At 42.1% G+C, this 25,962-nt stretch overlaps 1 protein-coding gene across 2 annotated transcripts; it reads left to right on the top strand.

Annotated features, from left to right (window-relative positions):
* The first annotated feature begins 12,895 nt into the window (after window positions 1-12,895).
* On the top strand, window positions 12,896-25,640 carry RBM17 (RNA binding motif protein 17). 2 transcript variants are annotated; one of them, XM_071424163.1, is made up of 12 exons: window positions 12,896-13,023; window positions 14,659-14,799; window positions 15,905-16,021; window positions 16,876-17,042; window positions 18,922-19,016; window positions 19,540-19,596; window positions 21,278-21,419; window positions 22,330-22,481; window positions 23,105-23,178; window positions 23,525-23,623; window positions 23,934-24,006; window positions 24,152-25,640. In XM_071424163.1, exons 2-12 carry the CDS (start codon window positions 14,677-14,679, stop codon window positions 24,253-24,255), a joined length of 1,203 nt encoding a protein of 400 aa, XP_071280264.1. In that variant the 5' UTR covers window positions 12,896-13,023; window positions 14,659-14,676; the 3' UTR covers window positions 24,256-25,640. The 2 variants fall into 2 exon arrangements, with proteins under 2 accessions (XP_071280264.1, XP_071280263.1); XM_071424162.1 differs by having other exon boundaries at window positions 18,919-19,016.
* The last annotated feature ends 322 nt before the right edge of the window (window positions 25,641-25,962 follow it).

The raw sequence follows: 25,962 nt of genomic DNA, 5'->3' as shown, positions 1-25,962 counted from the left end.
TGGAAAAGGGTGGGGTTGGGATGGGATCTTTGGATTATCAAATCATACAATTATAGGGTCACAGAATGGTTTGGGTTGGAAGGGCCTTAAAGATCATCCAGTTTCTACCTCCCTGTTGTGGGTAGTGCAACCTTCCACTACCCCAGGTTGTTCCAAGCCCTGTCCAGCTGGGCCTTGAACACTTCCAGGGATGGAGAGTCAACAGTCTCTCTGGGAAACCTGTTCCAGTGCCTCACCACCCTCACAGTAAAGAAATTCTTCCTAATATCTAATCCAACCCTACTGTCTTTTGGCTTAAGGCCATTTCCCCTTGTCCTATCACTCCATGCCCTTGTCAGAAGTGCCTTTCCAGCCCTCTTGTGAGCCTCCTTTAGATACTGGAATGCTGCTCTAAGGTGTCCCTGACCAAGAGATGATGGATGTTTGAGGTGCAAAGCTCTGAGTAACTTGACAGGCCTGTGGAGGATCCCAGGGCACTTTGTGTCTTTCTCCTGAGGGAGCTCAACTGCTGAGACAAGATGAGAAAAGAATTTTGGATCCACAAGGTGGTTTTCACATTTTGTCAGTTAATGAGATGTTGGTGTATGTGGGAACTCAGCACATCACTCTGGATGTCCAGAGTTACTGACAGAACCCTTGGGGGGCTCCGAAATCCTGGAATGTTGCCAGGAGCATCTGGTGGCTTGACTTTGATCCCTCTAGGGATGTGCCACCTGTTTGAGGACATGAGAGTCACTTGGGGAATGAATGGTGCAGGAATGATGTATTTACAGGGTGAGATATAGATTTTGGGTTTTGGTACAGGGGGGGTTATGGAGACAAGATGGAGGGATCAGGGCGTGTCTCATCCTTCTTCTTTCTTCTTCTTGTCATCCATTTTCTGTGGTGATGTTGGCACTTGGGGATTGGTCCATGGTGAAGGTGCACTTGCTAACATGGGTGAAAGGTATTGGGAAATAAAGGTAAATATCATGTATGTAGTTTTTAGTATAAAAAGACACAACCGCCCCGTGGGTGGTCAGAGTGCCCTTGGCTGCCTTGCAGATCAGACCTCTGCTGGGCACAAAGAAAATTCTGCAGACAAGAAATAATAAACAATCTGAAGACCGAAAAACTGAAGAGTCCAGACTCGTCCTTTGAAGCTGGGCCACCCCAGAACCACCCTATGTGTGTCTGGACAGAGACAGACAGCCAACCAGACAGGTGTACACCCAGACTTTTGAGTTAGTCACCCGTCTGCTGTCACAGTGAGAGGAGAGGAGGAGAAGCAGCAGCTCAGATGACCTATTTCTGATGCCTGCATTAGGGTGAAATGAGCTCCACTGTGAAGTGGAGCTGTGAGCACCCAAATGCTGCAGATGTCACATTTGGTTTGAGGATACCCACCAAACCTCCCACCTGGCATTCAACTAGCACGAACAAACTCTGCCTGCTATAATTAGCACCAAACATTGTCCTGCGTTGCCTTGGTGTCCATAACAGCCTCCCAGTGCAAAAACAACTTTCCTACCACCAGGTTTAATCTCTTCAATCAGATGAGCTAGAAATTTGTCAATTGTCCTGGATCCAGACCCTCACCATCTTTCTGATTCTTGTGCACAGGTTATAAATGCTGGAGCACAGCAGGTTTGGGGCTGGATTCTAGACAGTTTCACTCTTGAAGGGTAATGCAATTAAAGGTGAAAGCAATGGACTGCAGCTGGCAAATCTGTACTATGGAAAGGTCCATGATGTCCACATGAGTCCAAACACCTGTTCTGTTCAGGGCCTCTGATGGTCAATGCCTCTCTACTGTTGGGAGGAAAAGGAAAGAGGAAGGCAAGCTAGACAGTAAAGCATGCTAATGAAATACAGGAGTTATTTCCATAAAGCAGTTCATATTTCATGCCCTGGAGCTGTTCTTCCAAGAAAACAGCAGCAATTTATCAGGCTGTTCACAAGTACCCTTACCCTGAGGAAGTTCTCCTCTGACCCTAAGGAATGAAACTGTCCACGTTTTCCAGCCAGACCTTATTTCATCACCTGCATCCATCCAACTGAGGGAACTGCCTGGTGGTTGGCTTTGGAAGTTGCAGAGGAATCATTCATGTGGGCCAAATGGCCTCAAGCTTTCTCCCAGAGATCAGGACAAAGCTCATTGTAGCTTAAGGACATTCAGTGCTGAAAAGGGGTCCTCACCCCAAAATGCTGAGCTCACACAGTGAGTGCAATTGGCTTAGAATCTGATGGTATTTACCAACTGCACAAAATGTGCAGATTTTGCTGGAGGTCACCTTCATCCAGCAGAATTCCATCATGTGTGGGATGATCTTGTGCTTTGAAAGGGTACAGTGACACTGCAGGCAGGAGATCAGATAAAAAACCAACATGTGAGATCTTTTATATCTCTTCTGGATGTACACTTACCCTCTTCTCTATTGATACCTCTGATCATCACAGTTCAGCCCTTCTGAAGTCCTGTCTATTTTGATCCCTGCATGGCAATAACCATAACCCTATGCAGTCCTCTGAAGAAAGCATGAAACAATCTTATAATTTTAGGCTCTGTCCTCAGGTGGACGGTTCCAACTCCTAATTTTCTTTATTTCTAGTTCCCAGAGATCAGCATTCCCTCATCTTGAGTTTGACCTGCAGCTTACTTTTAATATAGGGAATTATTAAATAAGCCTTTGGAAGTGAGAATATTTTGGGTAGAGTTTCACATGTCCCCATGTCCCACAGAGGCTGATGTCACTTGTGTTGAAGGAACAAAGAGAGGACAATTTCCAGGGCTGATTTACTTCCTATCAGCCAGACTGCCCCTCGCTCAGATGCCCTCTTGACCATCTTCATTTTATCTGTCACCTGCATGATACAAAAAGTGGCACTCAAAAAACGCCTCATTAGCCGTTTTCACGGGGAGCAAGTGGAAAACCTGAATATGTGATGTGACTAATAAAAGCCAGACACTGAGCTTCCTCAATTTGGAGTGTTTTTGTCAGGTCATTCAAAGTTAGAAGTGGAAAGCACTCCAGATGCTCTGCCAGATATGTGCAGCTTAGATTATAAAAGAATAGATGAAAGATAAAATGGAAAAAAAATTCATAATACAATGATAGTATCCACCTGCTTGGCTGTTCAGTATTCACCAGGATGATTACATCTGTATCATTTCTCTTTAGTGGGATCAAGAAAATTAAAAAATTAAATATTTACACAAAGACAGTAACTGCACTCATTTTAATGCAACTGGGTTTGCATCCTGGTTGCTGTGGTATCTCAAATGTCCATGCACAGCCAAGCCTTAGCTTCTCACACTCCCCAAAAAGTGACATTGTCTGAGCAGAGCTGCTGGCACTCACTGATTGTCACAGGCATTGCTGTGGGCTCCCCATGGTGGCACAGCCTGGCTCTGCCCTTGGAATGCTCCATTCTGGCAACATCCAGCTCCAGTGTGGAGCTTTGAAATGAGAAATCAAAACCAACAAATGAGAATTCCCAATACATGGGAAACCAGAAGAGCTAAGAGAGGGAGAGCTTCATGAGAAGGACTGGCTGCCAAAGGCAACAAGCATCAGAAGGAGCCCATGATGCCTTGAGAGGCTGCCTGGAACAGGGGCTAGAGAGAGTTAAAAGAATAAAGTAGGTATTTATGAAAAAGGCCTTCAAATGATACATCTTGAGCAGTACAAGAGCCTGGCAGTGGCTACACCCAAGATGGACAACTGGACAAAAGTTTTCACAATTTAATAAGTTTTGGTGCATTTCCATATTGGGGTTAATTGTCTAATTACAGCTCCAGGTTATCAAATCCCATCCTCCCAGATTGCTCTCCTTAATTCCCTGTTGTTTACACTTTTTGGGCCTGAAGCTGCAAAGGTGTCCTTGGTTCTCAGGCTGGAAAATGACTGTTTTGTCTAACTAAACTGTGAGGAGAATTTGCTAACACTTTATATGTTGGTTTATATCTTGGCTGTTTTTGTGCACAGGAATGCTGAAAAAGGCATCCTTCAGGTCTACAACAGTAAACCACCCTAATTCATCCATGAGTGTGGTCAAAAGGGTAGAGGCATTGGCTACCACTGGGTGTATGTTCCTCTGTAATTTTGTTAATTGCTCCTACCATCTTGCACTAATCAATAACTCTTACCATCTGAGGAGACAGCTAAGAGCACCTCGTTCTAATTTTGGCTCCTCCACTAACTCCAAATGTGGATTGGGCAAGTCACTTCCTTGCCTTTCCCCTTGCCCAACACAGGCAAACTCTTGATTACAATAAATTCTTGATAAAAACCTTCATGTTAACTGCAGAGATGTCTCTATGTTCTCCTGCTTGATGCCATGAGCAGTCTTTGAGCTAAGACAGGACTCTGTCTTAGAATCACAGAATCATTTGGGTTGGCAGAGACCTTAGAGATCACTTTGTTCCACCCCCCTGCCATGGGCAGGGACACCTTCCACTATCCCAGGTTGCTCCAAGCCCTGCCCAACCTGGCCTTGAACATTTCCAGGGATGGGGCAGCCACAGCTTCTCTGGGCAATCTGTGTCAGAGCTCACTATACACACAGTAAAGAATTTCTTCCTGATACCCAATCTAATGCTGTCCTCTGTCAGGCTAAAGCCATCCCCCCTGCTCCTGTCACTCCATGCCCTCATACAAAGTCCCTTTCCAGCTCTCTTGGAGGCTGCTTAGGTTCTGGAAGGTGTCTAAGTTCTCCCCAGACCCTTCTCTTTTCCAGGCTGAAGGATCTTTGAAAACATCTCCTCATAATTCTGAATAACTAGAAAACAACAGAGCAGAACTTTAGTCAAAATGTTTCTACCTTACATTTAAAAAGAAAGAGAGAAAAGCTTCTTTTGTTTTTGCTTCAGGAAACTCTCTGCACCAACGGAGAAGAAAGTCCCTTTCTAAAATAACAAGAAATTCATTAGCACTGCTTGTACTTTTTTAAGGTCACCATTACAGATATTTTTGATAACACATCCTTTTACGTGCATGTGGTCTGGTCTGATGGTGGAGATAATGCTGTTTACCTGAAGAGTAGGTTTGGGGTGTTTTTTTTTTATGTCTTCTTTGTTTTTCAGGAACAGAAGGGAGGACAATGCTCACACCTGGCCATTGCTCGTTTATGGTTAAGGCATTGGAATGAGTGTAGGAGCTAAAACAAGGCACATGGTGAACATTGTCAGGTTGAAAAAGATGAAAGCTCAGTGTTCAATTTCCATCATTTGCCTTCCAGAATACACTGATCAGATCCATGATGGGATCAGATCATCAAGGGCTTTAGAGTCCTTTATCTCTGGCTACACTGCTTTTATTTTTTTAAGAAATAGAAGAGTTAACAGGCTGGGCTGCATTACCCATCAGGGTAGTTCAGTATCAGGCCTTTTTCAGGAATCAGGATAATATTTCTGAAGGAAGAGGCAAGAAATCCTGCCCAGAAAAATGCAGAATAATCAGCCTTTGTTCCTAATCTTGTTTTAACTTCCAGTCATTAGGTTGTTTTATAACTTAGGAAAGTTTTTCTGTGCTGAATGAGATTCAGACTCAGAATAAACACACAGCTCTTTGTTTCTTACTCGAGCAGCGTCTTGTGAATTTTAGAGTTATCAAAAACTGCATGGCAAACAATTATGTATTTTCATAAAATTAAAACTGTGACCAAAAATAAGCCCTAGGATATAAAGTGGAATATGGAAAGTGTCTCAGTAAATTAGGAAAGTGCTGATCCAAGGATTGTGTTCTAGAGATGATTGACTACCTGGCCACAGCCTGAAAACATATTAGGCATCTCAATTTTAGAAAGATAAAAATTGATGAGATTAATTATATTCTAATTGTATAAGACAACATCCCTATATATATATATATCCATATATATGGTCCTCTTGTGAGATGGAAAGTATAACTTCTAAACAGCAGGAAAATGCTGCTTGGTGTTTGAAGAAGTTCCAAATCCTAAATCAGAGTCCTATCCCTTAGACCAGACTGGTCAGGGATGAGGATGCTCCAGTGTTCCTGTCTCTGTTGGCATCACACACCTCTGTGGAAAAATCCATTTGGAAGGGTTGGCATGTAAGTCCTCTACAACAACCCTAAACCAGCATTTCTTGATTCAACAGATTCTGAACATCTGTCTTGGCTTCAAAAATTCACCTGGAATATCAATGCCACTGGACACGCTTCAGGGCCCAGGATGCTGCACTTGACCCACATGGGAAGAAATCCACACAAGAAGACAAGACCATGTCCCAGCACAAAATTCTGCATGGAAAAGAAGCTGAATTTCTGTTTAAAAGCTGGGGATCCCTAATGGAGGAGAACTCCTTTTGACATTTTCCCAGTGGTAAGAGCACTTGGAGAGTAAATCCAGAGCAAGTCTGGCTGCTAAATCTTCTTCTCCATCTCTCTGGAGAAGTACAGCAAGAAACAAAGCCATAGAAATAATCCCAGATTCATCAAACAGTTCAGATTGGAGACAAGGCTGGTAATGAGATCCCACCTGGATTTATTCACTTTGGCCTTGCAAACCTCCAAGGATGGAACCTGCACAACCTCTCTGGGCAATCTGTTACTGTCCATGAGCATCTCAGAGCACATTAATGTGCTTCTAACACCAAATAATTCTGTTTATACCAAGAATGTCATGACAGCCACCATGACAGGACATCAGAGAATTCTCTTTGAACTTCAGGTTCTTGGACTCAGCTGTATTGGGCTGAAAACAGTGGTTCATAAGAACTTGATATGAATCTTGAGCAAGAGGAAGGGTAACCTCACCTATCTGTGAATCATCAGAGCAGAGGCATTTCCAGAGCATTGTCACTCCGCTCGATAACAACCCACAGTTCTTAGAATTTAATCTCACATCCAGAATTTTATTTCAGTCCAAAAAGATTACCTGTAAATTTGGATAGAGCTTTCATTCAGATGTTTGTAAAGCTGACTTTCTTCTCCTCTTTCAAACCCTCCTTCACTGTTTGCCTTGGCTTAGTGTCTTTCTCAGTTATTAGTTTTAAAACTGGTGACCAATGCAACAGAGATTTAACTCCTCCATCCCCCTCATTTTCATAAAATCACAGAATCATAGAACATTTTCAGCTGGAAGTGACACACAGGGGTGACTGAGTCCAACTCGTAGCAAAGGTTCTTAATCCAGATCTTTGTTGGTCCATTTCAACTCAGGATCTTCTAGAATTCCAAAAAGACAAACCTCCTGAAATCCCTCCAGTTTCTCAGGCAGTGGGATTTTCAGCATGTAAGAAACCTGCATTTTTGGCACAGAAACCCACTGTGGCTAACACGGGGGAGTTCTGAATAATTTCTTATCCAAATCCTTCCTCTAGCAGAGCAGCACAACCCTTTTTTTCCTCAGTGATGGCAGATATCCCATCTGTACTGAGTCTAGTCATGTGAAATATTTTCACTGCTGTGTTTTTGACGTTTTCTCACTTCTTCAAACAAGTTTGAGACCATGGTGGTAGGACAAAATGGTCATTTCCTCATTTAAAGCATGGATTTTTTTTTCCCATGGCTGGCCAAACAAAAACACTCCCTTTGCAGTGTCAAAAGCAATGGAGTTTTTTTCAGTTGTCATCAAAAATATTGAAGTATGTGTGTTGGAAACTTCATCTGTGATGAAATGTTTCTGTTCTGAGACATTTCTTACTCATTTTAGTTATGGAACTCAGCCAAAGTATGAAACTAGGTGAAACTGTGAAGCAAGTAAAAAATAGAGGGAAAAACCCCCACAATTTTCTGGGGGTTTGGGTTATTCTATATATGGCAAAAGGCACTGTTTCCTTCACTGCTTTCACAGGCACATTTTCAGCTGTTCCCTTAGTAGAAGAAAGAATATTTCAAATGCCTTTATAACCATTTCCAATTCCTTCAGGTTGCTACTCCCTGAAGTTTGGGTTTTGGTTTTTTCCAAGGTAGCAAACCTAAGCCGATCGTCCCAAGCCAGGACAAGTTTTCCCCTGGGACTTTCCTCTTCATATTTCATTTTGCCCTGTGGGCAAAGCTGAAGATCACTGGGAGGACAACAGCAAGCATTTTCTGGGAAAAAGGAAAAAAGGAAAATCAAATCCAGAAAGGTTTGGAGGTTCTGGCAGGGTCACCACAAAAAGTGTGGTGTGTGTAGCAGGGTTGGTTCTCTGCTTGGGATCTCCACCATTGGCTGGAAACCACCATTTAATGAGATTTTAATTGCTTTTTGAGCAGGTTGACACTGCTCTGATCAGCCCTCATGTTCTGCTTTTGTGCCATGTGCTGATCCCCACCATTTCCCACATGTGTGAGTGGGAGCTGCTCTGTTGTCCCGATCCTCAGAGGTTCTAAAGGGTGGTTTCTCACAGCTCACCCCAAAAAACTCCAGTTAGGTTGCCATGTACTGCCCTCTAATGCCATTTTAGCATATTAGCAGCCCTCACCCTCAGAGGAGATCTGTAACATAAAACAAATCATCAACATCCACCAAAAACTGCTATCAATGCTTTAGGGAAATGAGACATAAATGAGACATTTAATAGCTGCTTTTTCCCCCCTCAGCACTGCTTTATTTTACACATTCTTAAAGATCACCATCAGGGAGAAAAATGAGAACTCCCAATTTACCTTTTCTGGACCATTTTGGGTGCTTGATGCTTCCAGGGTCCCCTTCAGCTGCCTCTTTTCACTCAACACATCTGATTTCTTTAGGTTTTTTATTGCACTGCTGCTTTTTGGAGAGGATGAGATACCCAGGAGTGCAGGTGGCCACTCAAACGTGCATGTGCACGTTGGATTTATGAGGATACTTTCTCCTTTTTTAAGACTTTAATGCTTCCCAGCAGCCTGTTTGCTTTCCTGCTTCCTTCCTTCACTAAGTAGGCATTTCAGGAAAATTATCCCCAGTGAATGCAGCATCTCTTTTCTTAATGGAAGCAGCTGATTTAGAGCTGCTGCTGTGTGTGTTCTGTTAGTGCTATTTTGTCTTGTGTGCATTGCTTTGCATTCATTAACACTGGGTCCCATCTGCCATCTCATCACCCAGCCAGTGCCACGCCATCCTTCTGCAACTTCTTGCTTCCAACTTTTGGCTGATTACTCTGAAAAAAATGGGATTTGTAGCAGATTTCACCACCTTGGCTGTTCACCTTTTCCAGGTGGCCTGTTGGTACAATGAGGGGTTCCAAGCAAGGCTGGTGGCTCTTCTCACAGTGGGAAAATTGGTTTATTCACAGCTTTTTGGACCTCCCTGTAATTAATCTCATCTCCATAATCCTCCTCTCCTCTCCTCTCCTCTCCTCTCCTCTCCTCTCCTCTCCTCTCCTCTCCTCTCCTCTCCTCTCCTCTCCTCTCCTCTCCTCTCCTCTCCTCTCCTCTCCTCTCCATCAAACTCATCTCAAAATGATGAGAAAATGGTGAAGCTGGGAGAAAAGAGCTGCAAGAAAACATAAAGGCAGAGATTAGAAAGGCAGGTAGAGAGGTAGAACTGGTGACACCAGAAATCATGGGTGGGATTCAAGAGGAAAAGCACCACCATGGAAAGGTTTGAAATATGAATGGAAAAAAATAAAAATAGCAGGAAGATCAGACTTCAACATCTGTGAGGGTCTGTAGGAGGCAAAAAGCTGGCCAGTGCTCCCCACCTTTGCAGAGGAAAAGCAGATTTCAGCCACAGCTAACCCACCTTCAAGATGTACAGTGCTGGGGATGAGCTCACATATTTCCCCTCTATTTCCAGTCTGTCTGGGACCTTTGCAGCAGGGTGAGGTTTCTTTATCTGCCTGCAGCCTCCCTGGATTTAATGAGAAGGATTTTCTTGGCTCCTCTGCTCCTAAGGGGGTGTGTACAAATACACTGTGGCTGTTATTACAGCAATGGATCAGTTTTGGACCGTGCCTACTGCACTTTCCAGGCTTAACCACGAGCTGCTCCTCTCCTTGGGAGTGATCTGATTTTCCTGGCTTAAATTGGTAGTTGTTTACAGGTCTGATCATTCAACCTTTACCCTCCCTGTTATGACTTGTTCTGAGGAGGAAATCTCCCATTGCTCTCGTGTTTTCCACCTTTGCAGACTTCAATCTCCTTTGAGTTTCTTTTGAGTGCCTGTCATGCTGTGATATTTCTCTGTGACATTTCAACCCACAGGGATTTCGCTCCCTACCTTCTGATGCAATTAATTATTTAATTCCTTCCCTTAACATAGGATACATAGTTCTTTTCTCAGTGGGATGCTTATGCTGTAAAAGTAGTGTCTTGCTGATATTTTTTTCCTTCCACGAGGTTACAGATGTGGGAATTACATCAATCCTTCCTTTAAAAAATGCAGGCATTGCTAAGGCAAAAAACTATAGGAAGATGCTTAGGAGGTCCTCTAAAAATAAAGTTAAGATAATTTCTTCTTCTATTTAAGGAGCTTTCACTGTCATTATGAAAATAGACATATCTGTAAATGTGTTTAGAAAGACTGGGTTAATAGAAAGCAGCGTAAGTAGGAGAAGAAGTAGTAGCTTTATTTTATTTATTTTTTCAGCTAACCACAGGGAAATAAACTGCACAGTAGCACAGTCAGAAGCAATGCTGGAGATAAAGACTTTCTGATTAATACAGAGATAGTGCTTGTAAAATGTTGAGGTTGAGGTGCCAGATCTATCTGCTTCAGGGCTGGAGGTTGTGTTTGGCTTTGCAGACAGTCTTGCATGTTCATTTGCATCATCATGTGGTGCAAGGGGCCATAATTCTTAGAAAACTCAGCTCATCTATTCCATGTGCTTGGTATGAGCTGGAGATACACCAGCCCAGTGTAAGTAAAAAAGAAAATCCATTTTTACCTCTGTCAAAAAGAAGATATTAAATAATTAGTGCAAGATATTGGGCTGGAGAATTGGTATGGTTGGGTGAATTCCAGGCTCAGACAGATGCAGAATTTTAAGGTTTGCTTTAGAAAACAAAAATTGTCTCTGCAGACCAAACAAGTCCACTTCAGGCCCAAATGACATAGTGCAGCAAGACCTTCTAATAGCCAAATATTTTGCAGTAACAATTACCCAGCGACCTCAGTGATGGCAGTGATGGCACAGTAAAATGGCAGCAAACATGCTGGAATAACAGACAGAGTTATTTGAAATACACTTGATGAGGAATAAGTTTACTGTTTTTGTAACTTTCTCAGTGTAACTGAGAACAACTCAGTGTTGCCAGACTCAGAAGAGTCTCATATCACTGTCTCTGTTTCCCCCCACCAAAATCTCAGGTGCCCTTGGTAAGTAACTGGAAATATTGAATGGCCGTGGAGACAGGTTCCTCACTGAATAACCTACCACAGATGTGGAAACCCAAGGCACAGGGAATATTTCTGTGTCTGCTTTGGTGTCCCCTGACCCAGGGGAGCACTGACTTTGACCCTCATTCATGGAGAAAGTTTCCCAGACTTCAAGATGGACTGGAATCCACAAAAGTGTGAAATAGATTATAGAGAGCAGTGCAGGTGTATCACTTGGTGAGAAATTTAGGTTTTGGGATTTTTAGTGTGTTGTGGATGGAAGCAAGATGGAGGGCACAGGGTGTCATCCTGGGTTTCTTCTTCATGCTTCTTCTCCCTTCTTCTTCATGGGTTTGGGTGGCATTTTGTAATTGGGCAGAAAAGCCCCATTGCAGCTCTTTGGGATCAGTTATTGGGTTAAAAGGGAAAATAATCCAGGTGTCAGTTCTTAATTGGATAGTTTAGTCTTAAAAGACCTTGTACCAAGAGATTGTTGGCCATTTTGTGCCTTCTAATGAAAAGCTGCTGAACTCACAGTAGTGAGACTGTTTTACTGATGTGAAAAACGCCAATCACTTGGGTTTTTTTAATTTTAAAAGTTTAATATTAATAAAATGGTTGTAAAAATAGTAATACAATTAGAGAATTAACAATTTGGACAATTTGAATTAGGACAATATGAGACAATAGAAACAAAGAATTACGGACAGTTTGGGTACCTTTATCTGGGCAGCATGAGCCTGAAAAAGGACCCACGTTAACAGAGGGTTAACCCTTAAAAACGATAACCTGTTGCATATTCATACACCTCATCCATGATGCATAAATTCCATTCAAACACAGGATTCTGTCTGGTCATCATCAACATCTTCCTCCGAATTCTAACAGCGCCTTGGAGGCAGAAAGAAGTTCATTTCTTCTGATAAGAGGGCAATAAATTCTTTTTCTCTGAAAGATTCAGGTGTCCTGTGGCTGCTATTTCGCTGCAAGTCCTTTCTTTAAAAAAAGTATCCTACATAGCATAGTTTCTACTTTAACATTTTTTTAATAACCCAAAACTGTATTTACCACACTACTGAAGAGAATTAATACAGCATTACTTTCTAACCCACCACATATAATATTCATTTTAATACTTGCGAAAAGCCAATCATAAAATACATGCATTTTTCACACAGAACATCCAGAGCAAACAGTGCTGGGCATAAATCCAGCCCTGCCCTCGGCTCCGGTCACTGTCACCCAGAGACCAGCGCCTGCCCGCCTGCTCTCGGGAGGACGCTGAAGATGCCAGGGAGGTTGTTCACTGCTCCTAAACAACGCCAATGTTTAGGAGCACTGAACAAGGCTTCCTCTCCAAACCCATCCCCGTGGCCTCCTTCGGACGTGTTTCAGGGATTCTATGATTAAATAAAACCTCCGAAAGCGCAGATCACACCGAGGTGCACCGTGAGAACCCGAAGGAACCCGGGCTTATGCTACGCGTGGGCAGCTGGGGCGGGGACAGCATTCCTCCCGCCTCCTGCATTCCCAGCCGCCTTCCCATTCCCGGGATTTGCCGTGCCGCCTTCCCAGTCCCGGGATTTGCCGTGCTGCCTTCCCATTCCCGGGATTTGCCGTGCCGCCCTCCCATCCCCGCTGCTCCGTACTGGGACGGCCGTGAGGGGCGGCAATGGCGGCGCTGCCGCTCCCTCCTCCCGCCGCCGGGGGGCGCTGGCGCGGGGCGCAGTGCGCAGGCGCGGCCCTTCCCGGCGTGCTCAGCGCCGGCTCATGGCGGCGGCGGCGCCGGGACGGGTGAGCGGCGGCTCCGGGCCCGGCCCGGCCGTGTGGGGAGGCGGCTCCGGGCCCTGCGGGGTGTGGGGAGTCAGGGCAGGGCAAGGCAGGGCAGGGCAGGGCGGGTGTGTGTGCCAGCGGCTCCTCGGAGGGGTCTAGGCCTGTGCGAAAGGTGGGGGGGGGCGTCAGGGCCTGCTTTGCCCCCTCTGTTCTCAGAATGACGGAGGTCGCAGCGCGCCCTTCCTTTTACCGTGGGGACAGCTCCTGTGGCTCGCAGCCTTGAACCTTCCCCGCGGTGACAGTGCCATCCCTGTGAAACAGAGTAGAAATTCTTTAAAGTGGAAATCTATTTTGATTTAGGTGAAATGTACATCTTTGAGTCTGTAGTTAGAAAACATAGCTATGTAGCCTGACTGCAAAGCCTAAGCTCAGAAAAACTACTTCAGTGAAAGACAGAGATAAGGAGGGGGGGGACAGAAAGTGATAAAGAGAGACGGAGAGACTGCTGAGAGCAAGTCAACCTGACCTAAGAATTCTTTCTGATAAAGAAGAACTAGCGGCGAAATTCGTAAAAATGAATATGTATGAACCTACTGTGAAATTGTATGGATATGTATTTGAGAGGGGGATAAAAAGAGACCTGAAGTTCCCAGAGGTACGCATGTCTTTCAAGGACAGTAATCTCCACATGCGTCCAGCGCTGTAATAAACATACTGGCTTTACAACTTTCACAAAGTTGTAGAGTTTTTGATTATCTCTGTAAAACAGCTCCATCCATCCCTCCCTCCCTCCCTTCCTCCATCCGTTGTCCAGGAAAGGGTCTTGGGCACCGCTCTGAGGAGGAGTGGCTGGAGGGGCTCAGCCTGGAGAAGAGGAGGCTCAGGGGGGAATTTCTCACTCTCCACAAGTCCCTGACAGGAGGGGACAGTCCGAGGGGGGGTCAGGCTCTGCTCACAGGTAACAAGCGATAGGGCAAGAGGAAATGGCATCAAGCTGTGCTGGGGGAGGTTCAGGTTGGATGTCAGGAAGAATTTCTTATCACAAAGCGTGGTTAAGGTTTGGAACAGACTGCTCAGGGAGGTGGTGAAGTCCTCATCCCTGGAAGTGTCCAAGTTGAAAATGGATGTGGCACTGAGTTCTCTGGTCTGGGTCTTCAGACCCATTTGGACTCGATGATGTCAGAGATCTTTTCCACCTTGATTGATTCTGTGATTCCCCAGTGCAGGCTGTCTCCCCCTGGATATATCAGTCCTGCTACCAAAATCCCACTGCTCTGTGGCAGGTGGGAATTCCTACAACACTCTGTCCTTATCTGTGCCTTTATAACCACCTCTGTGTTCATCCCAAGGCCAGATAATCTTCAAAACCTTTTCTTTTTGCAGTAAACATCTTGCTGTTGAGCCCTAACTTTTCATATTCCACTGCAGGATTAAATTAATTCTTGAGCAGTTCTCGTCAACTTTCAAACTGTTACATTTATACAGCTTTGCTCTAGTTATGTATATTTACCACTAGCCAGGGAAAGATCAATTTTCTCTGTCTGTAAGAAAAGTGAAATAAAAGGAGGTGTACCCATATATGCAAAGTATTAGCAAATAACCTAGAAATAGGTTTGTGGTGTCATTTAGAGTTTTTTTTTTCCTTTTGTCTTTCAGTTTTAAATTGAAGAGAAAATGTCACTTTACGATGACTTGGGGGTTGAGACCAGCGATTCCAAAACAGAAGGCTGGTCCAAGAATTTCAAACTGCTGCAGTCTCAGCTGCAGGTGAAGAAAGCAGCTCTCACACAAGCAAAGGTACAGTCCCTTCCTGTTTTTCAGACTTCTTTCATGTTCATTGCATTGTGTTTGTCACCTCAGAATACTGATATGATAATGAGGTAATTTTGCTGGCATTTGTTGTGAGTTTGTAGCAAAGAGCCTGGCAAAGCTGAAGGGGAAAAAGGGAAAATTCATTTTTCTTAGAGAGAGCATTGCAAAATTAAAACTGAGGGAAGCACTGATGTATGTGCTGCAAACCCCTGAACTTTTTAACTGCAGAGCCAAAAGCTGATATTCAAGTTTAGCTTTAAAGATAATGAGATTCAGCTTTATAAAATTATTTTTTAATGTAAGTAGGGGTCACACTGTGATTAATTATTTACATGTTTACATCATTTGATGGTTGTTATTTAAAGGCTGTTGGTGCTAATCATTATGTATTAGAAATTTTACAGCAAGTATTTCCAGAGTAGATGAAAAGGAGGAGTGCCAGCTGATTCTTATTAGACTGTGACAGGGCCATTTTCTCTTTTTATTGCTGCTTCTTTGTATTTCACCCTTTTTCTTTGAGCAATGTTGATATTTTTATCAGGCAGGACACAGGTGCTCTTTGGGCTGTGTAGGTTCTGTTGTGAAATTATTTAATTAAAAGAAGAAGCAGTAGCACTGATGCCAGATACTCAAGTAACCACAGCATTTTTTTCACTGAAATTACTCCTGATTTATGCTGCTGAAATTGGGGGCAGGATTTAATTGATAATTGGAACAAACTGCATGGATTAAATTTACTGACTGCTGTATTTGTTATATTCTTTGTCCATGTGACTGATGTGCAGTGTATCCATAGCCCAGCAGAAGAATAGGGTAGGATTAGAAAACTCAAGAGTTCAGAAGAGTTTAAAATATTTTATCTGATGATAAATTGGAAGAACAGTAGCTCTTTGGAATAAATCTGAGCTTCTTAGAAACTAACCTAGTTCAAACTCACCTGAAGTGATAGGATGAATTTTTAATGAGTGTTTCTGCTCCCAGTCAAAACCTAGGACCATTCACCTACCACAGCAAAGTATGTCAAACAAGCTGATTTTGGGAAAACTGCTTGATCTTTTTTAGACATTGTGTGTTTTGGTGGTTTTTGCAGAGTCAGAGAACAAAACAAACCACAGTCCTTGCTCCAGTGATTGACCTGAAACGAGGCAGCTCCTCTGATGAGAGACAGATCGTGGACACACCCCCTCATGTAGCAGCTGGGCTCAAGGTAAGCCCAGGGCAGCTGAAAGTTCCAAATGTTTTGGAAGTTGAATCTTTCCTAGTGGTCAAAAACCTGATTATTTTCTGGGAATATCTTCCTCTGCTGAGAGTTCATTAATTAACCTTTCAACTTTATTCAGACTTAGGTGTGGTACAGCATGGAATTACCATGGTTAATGTGCAGTTATAAAACAGTGTTCTTAGAATCCTGGACATCTTAGAATCCTAGAATCCTTCAAATTACTTGGAAAGACAGCAATTTGGGCAGCTAAATAATGACTGTAATTGTGTTGGCACCAGTGTTGGAACTGGACCTGTATAACAATCAACTGAAAAATAAAAGAACTAAAGCCACTTAACCTTTTAAATGAATTTCTCGTGGTAAGCAGTCAAGAGAAACTTCTCTCCCTGCAGCTTTTTCAAAGGAAAAGTTCTGAAATGGTTCTTTCAGATTAAAGAACAGTCTGTGTGCCTCTGTTGGTATTATATTAATAGCAGCTGATAAAAGCCCTGATGAGATTGTGTGGGAGGACCCTGGCAGATGGTTGCAGCAGCAAGATGTAATAAAGCTTTTAATAGTGCATTTGTGGGGTTTGAAAAATTCCTGTCCATGCTGATTTGCTGCTGCTTTGCATTTTGCAAGGGGAGAGGGTGGTTTTTCTTCATGGGAAAAATTTCATGTAATGAGAGACTGGATTAAATGTTAGGTTTAAATAAAGCCAAGATTTCTTCCAGCACCAGTGGGATTAGGATATTACCTCACATTACAGAAGGAATCAGAAGTGTTAAAAATTTTTCTTCTCCAACTGGGTGTTGTTTTCAGATCTCAGCTAAAAAAAAAAAAAAATCTCTTTTTTCCAGGATCCTGTCCCTAGTGGTTTTTCTGCAGGAGATGTGTTGATTCCCCTGGCAGATGAGTATGACCCCATGTTCCCAAATGACTACGAAAAGGTGGTGAAACGTCAGAGGGAGGAACGGCAGCGGCAGCGGGAGCTGGAGAGGCAGAAGGAGATTGAAGAGAGAGAAAAGTAAGGCTTTTGTTTAGAGGCTTGACACATTGACTCTTACCTAAATAATCATGTCAATTTGTTAAATTTTATCTCTCTACATTCTTGGAAGTTCTTAGAGGGTTTGTGAATACTGCGTGCTTGTAGAAACAAGAGCAGTGTTTTAATTAATATGTTTTAATGCTCTTGGGAAAAATCACCAAACAGTGCAAAAATGATAAGAATTATCAACTTTGCAGCCTCTTTGGGTGAAAGACCCTTGTCAAAATGATTCTAAATTTACTTTGTTTCAATAATAGGAGCAATATTTGGGTATATCATGCATCGTTAGCAGACTTTAACCTTGCAGGTCAAAGAGTTTTAGAGTATTTGATGTCATTGTCACCTGACTACAGAAAAACTTTTTCAATATTTGGTGATGAACCATCCTTTCTGCTTCTAAAAACTACAAACTGATCCATGGATGCATTCAGTTTTAAATGTAGCTAGTACAGCCTTTGAGAGGCATAATTGCATGTCCTTTTTTAATACTCTGCAATCAGTAATTTAATTATTAAGTAAGTTAATGATGTGTTTATTAATCTATTGTCTCTGGACAAAAGAAAATACTGCTTTATTTTTAATGCCTATTCCCTGAAATAAGAGATCTCTGTAATCATGGTAAGGAAGTTGAATGCAGATTCAGTATCTGATTGTTATAAGTGGTAAAATGTCTGCCAGCCAAGCAGAAGATTACATTTGCTCATTTCAAGTGAAGTGAATAAACAGCCCTCATCACAGTATGAATCATCTGGAATTACAGTTCTGCTGCCCTGTTTAGATTGTGGAAATTTATCTCTCTAGTCACTGGGTCTTCTCTTGGTTATATCTTTGTTGTTTTGATGGAGAAGGAGTGCCTGAGGCTCTGTCCTGCTGGCATGCAAGACCTCAGGAATCTGGGTTGTCATTCCCACAGCTTCAGCATTGACTGCTCTTTAGTTGTATTTGACTTGTGTGTGGGCCAAGAGTCTTTATACATATAAACATTAGAGAAAATAAGTGGAAAATGCATTAAAAAATCTAATTTTAAGCTGGGGAAACAATCTCAGCCAAACCTTCATCAGATGTGTTCTTTGGAAGTTCAGGCTGGACATTTGTTTTGATTTCATAGGATAGAGATTCAGAAATTCTGTATGCTTCCACAGTAGATCTGGTTTTGTCATCCTTTAGCACAGTTTTTGTGGCTGTGCTAGGAATGGGATTTGATTTGTGCACTAGGTGGTGCACTTGACTTTTGAGGAAAAGTGCTTTTCCTTTTTGTTGTATTAAAATGAGTAATTTTCCTGATCACATCAGAGAACAACTGAAGTGCAAACAAATCTTGAAGCATTCCTTACTTCTTATTAGAAATTATTCCTGAATCTTATTTTAATTGCCAAGCAAGCATCTCAACAATCTGATGTTTAAGCATGAGGATATTTTTTATTCAGCAAATGATACTGCTCTGTGTAGTGTGTGATGGGAAATGTAAAAGGGATTCTGTCCAAAGCAGGGTGATTGATTAATTAATGTCTGTTACCTTGCTCTCTGTTCCATGCAACACCTATTTCATTCAGTCACTCTGGTCTGTTTTGACAGGATTTATTCAGGTGCTTCCTCCTTTCCATGCATTCTTCTTGGCTCACTTGCAAGTGAAAAATGATCTTGACTTAGATCCATCTTCTGTTTAACCAAAAATGCCTCATGATGGTAAAAGCAAAGAAACAAATGGTGAAGGTGTTAACTTGCACTTTCATGGGAAATGTGTTAAATGCCAGTTGGATGGAGCAGAATAATTCACCCTGCAGAGGTGGGATCACAAATTCAAAGCAAGAGTTAACTTCCATGGTTTCTCATCCTAACTTGCTGTGTCTCCTAGAAGGCGTAAAGACAGACATGAAGCCAGTGGGTTTTCAAGACGACCAGACCCAGATTCTGATGAAGATGAAGATTATGAAAGGGAGAGACGGAAAAGAAGTAAGGGAACTGCTTATGGTTCTGGTGTGGAAAGAGGAGAAAAAGAGGGAGGGGAATTCCCAGTCCTATTTCATGGATTCTGTATTTCTCTGTCCTCACATGAGTACACTGTTCATTCTGAGCCTTTAGAATAAATCTGGCATTTTATTGCAACATATTAGAATGTAGAATACTGGTATTTTTCCATGGAGGCAGGTGGCAGCCAAATTACTTGTGGGAATACCTCTGTTTAACCTTAGTTTGGGTACCTGTTGTAAGTTTCTGCATGGTGTAGGTTCCAGGGAAGGGATGAGGCATGACATAAAATCAGGCTCTAAGAATCACTGAGTTTTCACTATTGTAACTTTTCATTCCTGCATTTGTTCCATCAGTGCCCTTAGGGCTTGTCAGGTGATGTGGGTCAGAAATATGTCTTTGCATAAACAAAATCAGTCTTTATTCTCTTTCAGCAACAAAGTTACAGTAAATAATTCAAGTCTGTTGTGGTATCCTCCAAATGTGTTGTGTTCCATTTTGCTCATAGGTATGGGAGGAGCTGCCATTGCACCACCCACTTCTCTTGTGGAGAAGGACAAAGAACGTGAGTACTCCAAAATCCTCTTCTCTGAACCCAGCAGTGTTCATTTCCTGCTCAACTTTCTATTTAGTTAAGTCCTCCTGCTTTTCCTACTGGATTCTTTGTAGCAGCAGGACATGAAGGAGTTTTTTGTTCATGTGGGTAGGCTGTGGGGGACCTGTGATGCTGCCCTGCTTCACATCTCTGTTCTGAAGAAATCTTTATGTATTGCTGGACAAATGGCTTGGCAAACTACAGCCATGTGCATCTACTCACTTCTGATGTGAAAGAAATGTCACAGGCAGGGTTCTCTGGGTACACTAGAAACCTCCACAGTCTGGAGAGGGAATTTTTCCATTGCTCTTTCCTTGAGGAGGTACTTAGTGAATATCTTTTCTACGAGAGTTATGCACTAGGGACAGAATTTTATAAATTTTTCCAGGATGCAGTTCAGCTTGAAGAGATTTGTGTGCAGTGCTGGTGTGAGGATCTCAGTTGTCCACAAGATGGCATCATCCTGCTATAGGAACAAAACCATTCCCTTTTTTTTTTTCCCATGTCTAACCGTTGTAAATTTTAAAATTTAAAGCAATTACCAGTATGTTTCTACTTTAAAAAATACAAAGAAGAAAAAATCTTACGCACACAAAATTTTCTTTGGGAGTCTTCCTTGGATTTATGACAAGATTAAAATGTAGAAAGTATCTCAGAACTTAAGGGAATGATACAGTGAAAGCATTTGATATGTTTAAACATTCAAAACAGAAAGACATTGTTTTGAGTAAATAATTAAGAGCAATTGATCAGTGTCAAGGAAAAGTAAATATAGGTTGGAAATAGTAGAAATACCCTTAGGGGAGAGTTTTTAAAATGTGACAAGGAAATCTTTGTATTGTTTCTTACTTGGTGCTCAAATCCAGGCTGGAAGAAAACAAGAAAATATTGGTGTAGCAAAAGTCCCATAGTCCAGTCCATCTGCTGTTTAACTAGGAATTACTTTTCCTCATATTATATCCTCAAAATTCATGTCTGACCTTTTATTTGATAAGATACAAGAGCTAGTGTACAAGATAATATTCTAAAATCAGGTCAGTCTGATAAAAGTCCATAAGTCCATTCAAAAATTTTTTTTCTAGTGTTCTAGTAGGCTTTTTTGATTTTCATTTTGTTATTTGACTTGTCAGTGGAAGCTGATTTAATAATCTAACCAGTGTAATTGAGATATCCAGATCCATCTCCATCACCAGGAATAGCTGCAGTTCAGAAATTTCCAGTGAGATGAGTTGCATTCATTCTTTTTAATAGAACTAATTTCTCTGCAAATGTGCAGTGTATTTTTATTACAGTCCTTGGGCCTTGAGTTGTGTGCATTGATCCATTTTTGTCATAATTCTGTTCCTGATGAATGGGAGTTTGTCCTCTGGATAATCTCTTTGTAGTGCAGGTGGTCTCTTAATGTTCTTTTTCTCCATTTAATAAGAGGTTAATAAATGCATTCTAGAGCTGTGGAAATTACATCCAATGAGGAAAACCCAGAATAACTCAGATGTTGTTTCTGAGAGAGAGAGAGAGAGAGGGAGGTGAGAGGATGTCAAAACAGCATGTGCAAAGGAAACATTCTTCTGATTTGGATTTATGTGTAAAACCTTCTCATAGTCTGTTAGGATTTTACTGAAAAAACCTCAAATATGTCTGTTTTCTCCAGCTGTAGCATCATTCCCATATGAGGAAGAGTCAAGACCTCGAGCACCTTCTTCCAAAGCAGCAATTCCTCCCCCAGTGTATGATGAGCCAGAGAGACCTCGTTCCCCCACAGGACCCAGCAACTCCTTCCTTGCCAACATGGGGTAAATCAATGAGTGACCCCTGCACATTTTGTGGGAAAAGGCATTGGAAGGTGGTGGAAACCAAAAGCTTGAAATAGTTTGTCAGGAGAGAAGAGCAGTCTGAGTTCAGAGAGTCCAAACTGGCAGGATACAGGAAAAAATGTGGATTGACAGGATTGGGAAAAACACACCTGAGGTGGTTGCATTCAAGGCTGTGCTTTGTAGCCACACTCCAGCATAAAGTGTTTATGGCAATGAAGTGTACTTGAAAACACAGGTGGCATGTTAGTTCTTCTAGATTTTTTTTCCAGGTTTGTCTTAAATTTGCTACATACCAGCAAATTGATATTTCAAATCATTTCAGCTCTGCTTTGTTGAAAAATTCAGAGTGTATTTTGCATGAATGTAGCAGCTGTGGCTGCAAATCTGCCCATTTACTTTCCTGCCTTGTGTGTGATCTTGTGTTAACAACTGTGGCAACAAATTAAGGTGAATTTATAGCTAAAAACAGCTTAGAGACCTCATTTTTGTGTTTGTTGGTTTTTTTTTTTTAATTGCCCAGGAAAAGATAACCAAACTTGCTACTGTTGGACCAACTTGTGCATTTTTACCACCTTTAATTAGTAGTACTATGGAACCCTGACTTCATTGAAGGAAGGGCTAAAAATCTGACCTAACCTGCCTTACTGACCACACAATTGACTGTTTCTTCTGTGACTTAGTGTTTTAATCTTTCAGCATTACATAGCCAGATTTTTTAGCCTTTTACTTAGAAAAAAAATGATGTAACTTGTAGAAGCTCCTGTACTTTCTGCCCCTGTGTAAGGAAGTTTTAGGAGGCAGGATATTTGAGCACTCAGGAGAAATGCAGTGTTCATGTTTTGTGGAAGAAACCTTTATGAACTGATTTTTTTTTTTTTTTTCATTGCAGGGGGACAGTAGCTCACAAAATCATGCAGAAGTATGGATTCAGAGAGGGCCAGGGGCTGGGCAAACATGAACAGGGGCTCAGCACAGCACTGTCAGTAGAGAAAACAAGCAAGAGGGGTGGCAAGATCATTGTTGGTGAATCTACAGAAAAAGGTAATTATGTCCTGCACCAAGTGTGTGAGAGATGAAGCTCCTGGGTTTCTGTTTGCCATCTGTCCTTGTTGAAAACATTGGAGTTGGAAAAATGACTCATATTTGTTCTTGAGGAAATTTATATATTTTTCTCTTTTTGTAAAATAATCCTGTATGCATTATTTTAGCTCATCCTGCCATGTAGTGTTGGGGAAGCATCTTCACTTCCAGGGCTGATCTTGCTCTGCCCTGATGTTTTTTTCCCTGTCACATCCTGTTGATACTGCTCTCATTTCCCTGCTCCTGTCTGATCTTGAGACAACATCCAGGCTTCTGAACACAAGTGGCAGAAGTCAGAATACTTTGAGTCTTGTAGTTCTTATAATACAGTTCTGAGCTTAGGAATTATTTCCCTCTAAGAAGTAGTACATTGTCAGTGTTACTGCTTAATTCACACCACTGGAACTGATTTTTCTGCTTACTGTCATTCCAGGGAGCTACAAATTGTGAATAACTATTCCTCACCAATATGAAAGTACATTTTGTAGCTTTTATTCCATTTGATCAATAAGATTCTGATAAAAGTCCCTAATTGAGCTTTAATCTTAAATTATACCATTATTCACTGTTTTGTCTTCAAACAGAAACGGGCAAGAAGGCAGATTCCAACCCCTTAACTGAGATCCTGAAATGCCCAACTAAAGTGGTCTTACTGAGGGTGAGTTGGGAGTAAGGGAATGTGTCTTGGTGTTGAAATGTTTAAACTTCTGTTCCTGATACAAAATTCTGCACAGTTCAAATGGTTCTGGCCTGCACCCATGGTGTTCTGTGTTCTGGAGAAATTATGTGATTTCCTGGGGTACAAGCTGTGATTTTAAATCAACACTGCTTTAAATTGTGCAGTTCCCTTGCCTTAGGGACAAGGAACTGTCTCCTCCTGTCCTCCTGTAGCTCTTAAACTTTTAAAGTATTTGTGGTCACAGTTCACAGAGCATCTGTGATTTGTCTACACAATCACCTGACAGACTCCATCCAGTGAGTTGGGTTTGTTCTTTGACTTTCAGAACATGGTTGGTGCTGGGGAGGTGGATGAAGACCTTGAAGTTGAAACTAAGGAGGAATGTGAGAAATATGGCAAGGTTGGGAAATGTGTCATCTTTGAGGTAAGAGATAATCTGTCTCTCTTTTTGGCTTCTCTGGGCACTCATCCCTCACAACTGGAGTGTTACTGCCTAAGAGGGGCATACATAGAAGATCTCTCAGGGTCCTTTACTGTGTTGCAATTCTGGATTTTCTGTATCTGTAAGATACAAGCTTCTAACAATAGCAACTGTGTAAAAAACACTTGAGTATTGTGTTTTTGGAACCTTTTTATTTTGTTCTTTCACTGCCTTTGTGAAGAACAGCAGTTGAAAACAATGTTCTCACTGCTGTTTTAATTACTTGTGGTTTGGGGTTTTTGTTTTGTTTCAGATCCCTGGTGCCCCTGATGATGAAGCTGTAAGAATATTTCTAGAGTTTGAACGGGTTGAATCTGCCATCAAAGGTAGGATCCTAAATTGTGTCCTATGCAGCTCAGAGCTAGCTTCTGTAGAGAGATTAAACAGTCTCACTGGTCAGGCTGTTTAGTTAAAGAGATGTTTATTTTATTGAATTGCTGCTTGCTGATCTGCTCTTTGTTTCAATTCCAGCTGTTGTGGATCTAAATGGAAGATATTTTGGAGGCAGAGTGGTGAAGGCTTGTTTCTACAACCTGGACAAGTTCAGAGTGCTGGATCTGGCGGAGCAAGTTTGATTTTAAAAATCTAGCTCGAGGTGTCATTGTTTTGGCAATCAGGTTTTCAGCAGTAGGCTGGGAATTCAGAAGAGAAAAGTAGCTTTCCTAGCAGACTGGAAACAGGCCTCATTGAATGGATTTTACACATTCGTTGTGACTTATGGTTTTTTGTAATATAAAGCCCTTTGAAAGTAAGATTCACGTCTGTGTAGTTTTGAATTGCACATTTCTGCTTTCTGCTCTGGGGATCCTGGTTATTTTTTGAGCTTTCAGATGACTTTGCTCTGTTGAAAACCCACTGCTGAGGAGATGCTTTGTCTGTATTCCTGCTTTCTTTGTTCTGGTGCTTCATCATGGAGTCCCTGTGCTGGATCCACAATAAGTGTGAAGCTTTGGACAAGGACTGTGTGCTGTGAACTGCTCTTCCCTGATGGTCTCTCCTAGAGTTAGAGCCTTGCTCTCCTGAGTCCTCATCTCTGCACACCAGTGATTTGGGTCATTGGACAGTTGCAGCTGGTTTGTTCTGACTCCAGGACAAAGCTTCTGTGCCAGAATGGAGACTGAAATAACAAGGACTGAGTCTGTCTTCATAGAGCAAAAGAAAATCTATCTGTAATCCAGGGAAATGGAGAAAAGAGGGAATTTAATGGACTCTTAGCAGGAACTCTGTGCTGGGAATATCCAGGGATAACTGATTGCAGGTCATTAGCAGGGAGAAGGGAAACTCCTTCCTGTATCTGGCCAGCTGTCAGAATCTCACTTCTCTAACTCACACATAGACAACTAACTTTGTTTAACCATTTGCTCTTTCTGTTTATATTTCTATATTTGAGGTCAAATACCATCAGAGTTAGGCTTTCTTTTGGGAAGGAGTGCTTGTGGAAGTTTTCAAAATAGGAGGCCATGGAGGGAAGTTCTCATGAAAATCTGAAGAGTTGACAAACCAAACTACTAAGCACTACTACTTTTAGTTTTAACTTGATGTGAAATAGTACACAGCTCTCTGCTCCTGGTTTTATGTTTGCTTTTTGTTTGGGAACAGTGTGTGACAAAGAGTTGCCAAGAGGGGACTCTGCAATGGTGGCAGTTGTCCCTGTGCCCCATTGCACCCAGAATTGTGGAGATACTGAAGTGGCTGTGAGCCCTGAGGGCATTTGAGCTGTTTGAAAGCTGATGCTGGATGTCTTTTTCCTGTTACACACATGGACTGGGGGGAGGGGGGACAGACCTGTAGCTCAATGCTGTGAATATCTCCAGTTCTTGCCCTTTTGAGTTTTGGCTGCAGATTTCTATGACAAACCCTTGGGTCTTGTGTTTTGCTTATTTTGTCTGCTTGTGTTCCACCTACCTCTGTACAAACATTTGCTTGTAAAACACAATTTTTTAAAAAACCTGGTATTTTACCTGCTGTGCATTGGCTTCCTTACTGTGCTCTTGTCTTGTGCAGGGCAGTCCCTCAGAGTTGGGCATTTTCTCTGATCCACCCTCACTGCAGCAGAGGTGAGGAACTGCCATGACACCAAAACCACAGGACTTGGGGCAAAAACAGAATCTAGATTCTGTTCCTGCCTCTGCTCTTTGTTTTCTCTTTGAGTAACACTTTAAGGCCTTTGCTGCTGTGTAGTAAAACAGATTAGCCTGGTATGAATTAGCATAGGTTTGCTTGTAGTACTCAAATAATTTGGGTGGCTGCTGTAGAAAGTTTAACCACTGGTAGCAGATTGA

The sequence above is a fragment of the Agelaius tricolor genome, unplaced genomic scaffold, assembly GCF_023055355.1.
Source record: "Agelaius tricolor isolate 1412-34295 unplaced genomic scaffold, bAgeTri1.0.p SCAF_3, whole genome shotgun sequence".
Classification (NCBI taxonomy): domain Eukaryota; kingdom Metazoa; phylum Chordata; class Aves; order Passeriformes; family Icteridae; genus Agelaius; species Agelaius tricolor.
Note: the sequence above shows the minus strand (reverse complement) of the source record. Positions and strands in the feature narration are given on the sequence as shown.

Coding starts and splice junctions, on each gene's coding strand:
- RBM17 (XM_071424162.1), top strand. CDS start 14,677: ATGTCACTTTACGATGACTTGGGGGTTGAGACCAGCGATTCCAAAACA. Junction 17,043..18,918: donor GAGATTGAAGAGAGAGAAAA/GTAAGGCTTTTG, acceptor TGTGTCTCCTAG/AAGGCGTAAAGACAGACATG. Junction 23,179..23,524: donor CTAAAGTGGTCTTACTGAGG/GTGAGTTGGGAG, acceptor TTTGACTTTCAG/AACATGGTTGGTGCTGGGGA.